Source organism: Mesocricetus auratus, unplaced genomic scaffold (genome assembly GCF_017639785.1).
Source record: "Mesocricetus auratus isolate SY011 unplaced genomic scaffold, BCM_Maur_2.0 Super-Scaffold_100007, whole genome shotgun sequence".
Taxonomy (NCBI): Eukaryota; Metazoa; Chordata; class Mammalia; order Rodentia; family Cricetidae; genus Mesocricetus; species Mesocricetus auratus.
In genome coordinates this window covers 12374893-12381922 of record NW_024429191.1, presented here as the reverse complement: position 1 = coordinate 12381922, position 7030 = coordinate 12374893, and the positions used below count along the sequence as shown (strand labels likewise).

Here is a 7030-nt window from a genome sequence, read left to right as displayed (position 1 = left end):
CCAGGGACACCCAGAGGTCAGATTTTCCCTACATCGGTGATCTAGTTTACTTTTTCTTTGCCATGACAAACCCCAGCCAAAGCAACTTGGGAGCAAAGGGCTTCTTTGGCACACATGTCCGTATCACAGTCTTTCACAGAGGGAAGTCGGGGCAGTTACTTAAGGTAGGAACCATGAAGCAGAAACTGAAACAGGGACCTGTGGGGGGAGGCTACTGCCTGGCTCCCCTGTTCACACATTCAGCTAGCTTTCTGGTCCTAGGCTTACCTGCCTGGGGATGGGGCCACCCGTAGAGAGAGGGTCGCTACATCAATAAGGAACCAAGAAAGCATCACAGATGGGTCCATGGGCTGATGTGATGGAGGCAATTGTTTAACTGCCTTAACTGTTTCCCAGGTATGTCAAGTTGACAACAATCACAACAGTTCAACTCCCTTCCCCTCCCCTTCTTCCTCCTCCTGCTCCTGCTGCTGCAAGCTGAGGGAGCTGTTTTCTGCACTTCTGTGTTTCTGAGAACTGAGCCTTAAGGGACAATCCGCTTTGCCATTTCTAACGGTGCAAATCCAGAACCTCTGGATAACCAACCCTGCATGGACCTGACTTCGGGTGGGTAGATGCTCAAAGGGTGCTGGTTGGCACCAACCCCAAATGGCAGATGATAAAAGCAGATAGCTCAGCCCAACCCAGCAGGTGGAGAAGCTCTCACTAGATGCCAGGCTGTTCACTAAACCAGGGTCCCGAAGGTCTCCTCTGATACCTAGAAAAAGCCAAGGTACATGCAGATCCCAGGAGCCAGATGGCTGTTCCTGAGTGGCAAAAGATACCTAGTGGACTTTCCCAGTACAGGACTGCGTTGCCCACCCCTCCCCACCCCCAGCCCCCCAGTTTTAGCCCTTGCCCAGAGCTAGCACCAAGCTTGCAGTGTTCTCTGTGATTTTCACAACGCAATGGCTTTGTTTTACAAACACAAGAGGCACTGCTAGAGGCAGAGGGATTTGCCCTGAGGCCCCACACAGACTAGGAAAGAAGATCAGAGGCCAAAAGGAACCAAAGCATGAGTCCTGGGGAAATGAGTTTCGGTAGCATCCTACTACCGGCCCACCTCATCCTGCTGGCCCTTGGGGCCTCTTTAACCAGGCGGCGGAAGGGGCGGCCAAGGTAGGCGGCGGCGCCCAATGGGATGCGTGGAGCGTCACTTCCCGGCGGCTGGAGGCGAGTGGCGAGTGGCGAGTGTCGGGCCGGCTGGCGGGGGCGGGGCAGCCAAGGAGGCGTTGGCAGCGGGCTTGGACCCACGCGGCGCTGCGGCCCGCCTGGCCTGCAACGCTCCCACCGGTTCGGCGGCACGATGCCCTTTGACTTCAGGAGGTGAGTGAGGTCCCGTTCCGAGGCCCTCTCTGCAGTCGGCGATGACCCCCGCTGCGTGCAAATGCGACCCCGGTGCACGCCTCGGCAGGCTCTGGGGGCCCGCGGCCTTCCCCTAGGCTAGGAGCCCTACTCCCCCATCCCCTCGTGCAGCCCGGGCAGGCCCACGCACTCTCTTTCCGCAGCGCGGGGTCCCAAGCTTGCATCCCCCTCCCCCAACCTGGGACCCAAATCTCCACCCAACTCCCAAATAAAAGGAGCCATCATTCTCAGACTCTCTCCCCATTCCTCCCTAATGGACCCCACCCAGGCTGACAGGTGGGCCCGGGTGCCTGGTCTCCGTGGGATCTCAGGGCTGCAGTCCCATCCAGTCTGGCTGGAGTAACTTGGTTCTTCAGAGCCCCAGAATCCCCTGCCCTCCAGATACCGAAACCTATCCACCCAGCTCTGGCTCTGTGTTCTGCCTTTGGGGACAGTGTGCGAAGAGGAGGCTGGGGTCCTGGGGCTCTGCTGCATTCTGCAGGCCCTACACTGCATGCCTTTGTAGGGTCCTCTGCCTCCTGGAATGCTATTGTATAGGGCCAGGCCTTCTAGAAGCCTGTCTGGCAAGGACCTCTCCACCAGACATTCCCTTGAGATAAGAAGCACCGAGATGCTCTGGACTAGTGGGATGCTTTAGGGGAATAGGATCCTGGCTCTTGCCCCTCCACCCAGCTGCTTGGTATGCTGTAGATGTTGGAAGCAAAGGCTTAGAGTGCAGCCCCTCGATGCTCAGCTGGTCCCAGCAGGTGTCCAGCAGCACTCTAAACGTGCTCGAAATATCGGTTTCACCTCTTGCAAATCGTTACTAAAAATAAGGTCCCCACCTGGAAGGACAGGGAGTATAAGGCACCCCTGGCCCAGTCTCCACAGGTTGGAACTCAGAAGTAGGGCATCCATGAATGAGGGGCTCTGTGAGGGAGTGTTCTCCACAGCTAGAAAACGGTTATTCCACCATCTGTTGCAGAACTCCCTCCTCCCCTCTTACCGGTGTGCATGAAGGCAGAGCAGAGTGACAGTCAACCTAGAAAATGCCCAGGCTTGCTCACATCATGGCACCTCGAGTCTAGGCCTAGAGAGGACACTGCCCTCAGACCACCTGGCCAGGTGAAGTGGCTTTTGACCCATCCTGGGCACTGGTACCATCTGGCAAACCAGCTTCCTGCTCCTTTGAGACAGTTCTGGCATTGATACCTGGACTTAGACAAATGCATACAGAGATGGCAGCTTTGAATGTGGAGAGCCCTGTGACAGCACTCAGGAGCAGTCCCAATACCACAGCGTATCCATGCAGAAAGAAGGGCACTGGACACATCCAGGTCCCCCAAACTTCCCTTCCAGGGCTGACTATAAAGGTTCCCAACCCTCAATTGTCCCCCAATAGTTCAGCAAGCTCTAGGGGGTTTGTTGAAGGAATCACTGCTCTGATCACTCGATTCTTTCAACTCCCTCCCTTGCCTTCATGCCAGAAGGGCAGGGCAGACCCGAGTTCCATTTGAAGTTGGGGCAGGGGGCAGGTAAGGGGAAAAAGGGAAAACACCTGGAGCCAGCCAGCTCTTGCTTTCGCCTTGGCTGGCTTGCCTGTCACCGGCCAGTTAGAGCATCAGTGTTAAAAGCAGACACAGCCCAGCTCTGAGCCGCTACTACGGTGGGTATTTCTGGACATGCCACAGTTGCCAGGGGGTCCCCACCAATGTGGGCTTAGTAGTTCTTGCTTGCTTGGGCTCACTGGAGAACAGTGAGAATGGATTCCCCACTGTATGATTGCCTCAGGCAGGGCGAGCTGTGTGTCCAGCAAATGTGCCCTTTTCCACATTATGACACAACAGTGCCAGGACTGGCTGTGAAGGAAGGTTCCACTGTTCTGTAGACCTCTCCGCTTCCAAGGCGGAGTGTTCGCTTCCAGAGTATCATGCCTAATGTTTAGCCCTTTGCCACTTGTTCCATCATTGGGAGATGGTGGCACACAACATAACCCTTGTAGTATTCCCTTTGTCATTTAAAGTGTGTGTCTCTTCCTTTTAAACCACGGGGAGACCCCTCAGGCAGAAGCACTTTGCATGCCTGCTGCTAGAGCTGGAATTGGAGTTGGGGCTGTTAGCACCGAATGAAGCCTTAGCCTGGAGCACAAGGGGAATCTTGGAGGCCCACCACTCTGTCTAATCTTTTAATAGTGGAGACCACTGAGGGGTATGCAGTGATTAGAACACTGCTTCCCACCCCGCCCCCATCGCCAGTTCAAGACCAAGGAGACACCAACCTCTTATCTTGGGTGTGTTTTCCTGCCCATGAAATGGGTATGGTCAGCAGCCACACACGAGACCAGGTAGTGTGTGGGACACAGCAAGCCCCATGAAGTTCTGGCCTTTGCCTACTGTCATTATTGTACCCTTTCATTGAAGCACCCGCTCTCTCCTACCACTGTAATTAGTGAGGTATTACGCAGATTCTCTTCCCTTTCATCCGTATCTGATCTCCTAAGGGCCAGGATTTGTGTCCAGTTTACACATGGTTGTGTCTGAAGCACCTAGAATGTGCTTGGCTGGAGGGGCAGGCTGGAGGTGCCCCTTGGGCACCACAGGCCTCTCCATTTTGTCTAGACAGCTGTAGGTATAGTGTGGTTGTGTATGCCTGATGCTGTTGGTGAATTCTGCATCCTTATTTCCTGTCTTTGGTGCTTAGGGTGGAATCCAGGGCCTCGCACATGCTAAACAAGCTCTCAGCCACTGAGCTACATCCCAGGGCCCTCTCTCTTCACCCTTGAATTGGCTCTTTCTGAGTTTTAGGGGTTAAGGGAGGAGGCAGCGGGGAGGGACCGTGGGCCTTAAGTGATTACCATGTTTGCTTTGCTCCCATTAAGCAGTTATACTGATACTGATCATTGGGCTTACAGAACTGGCTTTGTGACCTAGGTCCGTGGGTGTTGTCCCCAGTTCCGGCTGGCTAGTGGCACTTGCTGTTTGCCACCCCAGAGACTTTGACAGCTCCTCTCCCCTGGGGCCTAAACCCTTCTTTCAGGAAAGTGATACAGTGGGCAGCTCTCACGGTGGCAGTTCCCAGGTTGGAACTCCATGGTCCGAGAGTGCTGCTCCCCTCCCCTGGTTATCTGTGTGCTCACCAGGAGGGGTAGACATGTGTGCTGCCTCACTTGGGGGCAAGAGAGATGTCCTCCAGTGCAGGGCCCAGGTGTCAGATTCAGTTTTGTGGGGCCCAGTACAGAACGTAAGTTCAGCTCTATTGAGCAAGGGTAGTTTCAGTATGGGGGCCTTTCTGAACTTGTGACTCTGTGTGACAGTACAGGTCATTTGCCTGTGGTGGTAGTTCCATGGTGATGACTTGGTTTGGCCTCCATCTCAGCTTACTCTGGCTTTCCAAAGGTCTCCCTCAGGGCACTTGAGTGTCCGCCCCCCCCCCCCACTGTCCTTTCTTTTTTGCAGTGCTGGGAATGGAACCCAGGGCCCTGCACATACTAGACAAGTGTCCTGCCACTGAGCCACACCCCCCAGCATGGCCTGCTAGAAGTTGGCTTGGATTCCACTTTCAGCCTCCAAATGAGTAACATTGACCTGAGAATCAAGCCCAGTTTCCTAGGTACCCAACATGGCTTCCCCAGTGGGCCCTGCAGAAAACTGAATTTCTTATTCCCTAATAGGCTAAGCCCAGCTCTACCTCTGATGCTCTGAGGACAGAGTTAACTATCAACCTATCAACCGAGGAAGCAACAAGAATGCTTCCATTTCTATCTCCACATCCCAGAAAGAACTGGACTAACGGGGACACATACTTCACAGCATGTTTATAAAAGCAGAAGGGAGATTCAGACTAGAGGTGGAATCATCTGCAAAAGCCAGGGGTTCGAGTTTATTGAGCATGTTCTAGTGCCGAGCACCGTTGGGCTGCTCTCACAGGCATGACTCTTTGAACAGCTTGCCCCAACACACACATGCAAGGCGGGCCTTGAAGACTTTCCTAGTCATCCCATCACAGTGAGCCTGCTGAGGACCAAGGTCTTGATCAAGGTAATTGCAGGAGCTGGAACCACACTGCTGTGTGTGTCTAGAGTGCCTGTGTCCTGTGGGCTGGAAGTGTTTTCTCTCCTGGTCCCTGAATTCAGAGAAAATCAAATCCTCCTCTAATTGGCTGTGTCTCCTTCCTGCTCACTAATCCTGGCCCAGCAGTGTCCATTATGAAGCACTCACATCCCTCCCTTTCTTCCCCTTTTCCTCTTACCCTCTCTCTAACACCCGATTCTAGAATTTTCTAAAATCAGTTTTTGCTAAAGTCCCTGCACTGCTCATGTCTGGGAGTTTTGGGTTCAATAGCTGTGTTCACATGCTCACTTGGAAAATCTCTCCTCCCAGGCCATTTGGATTCTTGGCGGTGGTGAGGAAAGCATTCTGGCTAAGGCTTGCCCTGCATTTCTAAATCAGTGAGCCAGGACCCTAGCTAACCATGGTGGGCATTGTTTGAAATCAGAAAAGAGCCAGCTGTGGGTCTGTGTGACCATGAACTAAGGGGGATTGCTCTAAGTTGGAAGAGCCACTTGAGTGTCGTGGGCTAGAGCCCTCAGGTGAGCAGGGGATTGCTGGGGCCCTGGGAGGAAACCCTGGGGAGAAGAGTTCTGGCCCTACCTGGTCCTACTGTGTGACCTTAAATAGTCTGCTTTTCTGCTTCTACAGTGGCCAATAAAGAGTCAGTCTTGGAGTCTCACCCCACCCCACCCTCCCCCGGACATTAAACATAGGGCTGGCTGGTGTCCTTCCACTGAGCCATACTGCCACCCTTTTTATTTTGAGATAGGACCTGCTAAGTTGCCCATACTGCCCTGGCATTTTGAGATTCTCATGCCTCGGCTCCCTAAGTAGTGGTTTGCAGGTGTGTGCCACCGGCCCTTCCTGTCATCATCTTTGCTCTTCAGAGTGAGTCTGGAGACCAGTAGCATCACGGTGAGCGTGTGGGACATACAGGATCTCCGTGCCCAACCTGACTCTGAGTCTGTGCTTTGACAAGTCCCTTGGTAACTAGAGCCATGTTGAGGTCTCCAGAGCCCCGCTCTGTGCTACTGACTGGACCCCACAGCTCTCCCAACCTGTGCTCTCTCTGTAACACTTGGCTGCCATTGGAAAGCCTCCGTGAAGTCCTGCGTGGAAGAGAGCAGGGCCCTGGTTCAGCCTAGTTGGTGCCAGATGTGTAGCCTAAAGAGCCTGTTGCTGGGTGCCTGGCACTGTTTCTCCCAATACAGTTTGGGCAGCAGAGCCCTAATTGATCCGTTAAGGAAGGGGTAATTAGCCTAATCATCTGTTGTCAACTTGAGCTTGTAGGTCTATTAACCTAATTGCATTGGTTATATATGTGAGGAAAAGCAGAGGAGAGGCAGCCCTCCTGCGCTCCTGTAAATTTGTTCTGAAAATTCATGGCCCATGGGGAAAGCAGGAGGAAGCAGGGTCATGGAAGAGGTTCTATAGAAGGCACCTCACTGACAGGGCCTCAGCAGTAATCTTGTTTGACAGCCATGGAGATCGGCCACCAGAAATTCTGGGACTCAAAGAGGGTGTCTCAAGGACCCCCTAGCATCAGGTGCATCCTGGTGGCACAATCTCCCTGTCCAGGAACACCAGCCACCCTCCAG

At 53.7% G+C, this 7030-nt stretch overlaps 1 protein-coding gene across 1 annotated transcript in view; it reads left to right on the top strand.

Moving 5' to 3' along the window:
- The first annotated feature begins 1165 nt into the window (after positions 1-1165).
- Ergic1 (endoplasmic reticulum-golgi intermediate compartment 1) overlaps positions 1166-7030 on the top strand; it is a 100899-nt gene continuing 95034 nt past the window's right edge. Inside the window, exon 1 of the mRNA XM_040748420.1 lies at positions 1166-1365. Within this exon, the coding sequence (XP_040604354.1) occupies positions 1181-1365 (185 nt within the window). The 5' untranslated portion in view covers positions 1166-1180. The remainder of the gene's footprint in view (positions 1366-7030) is intronic.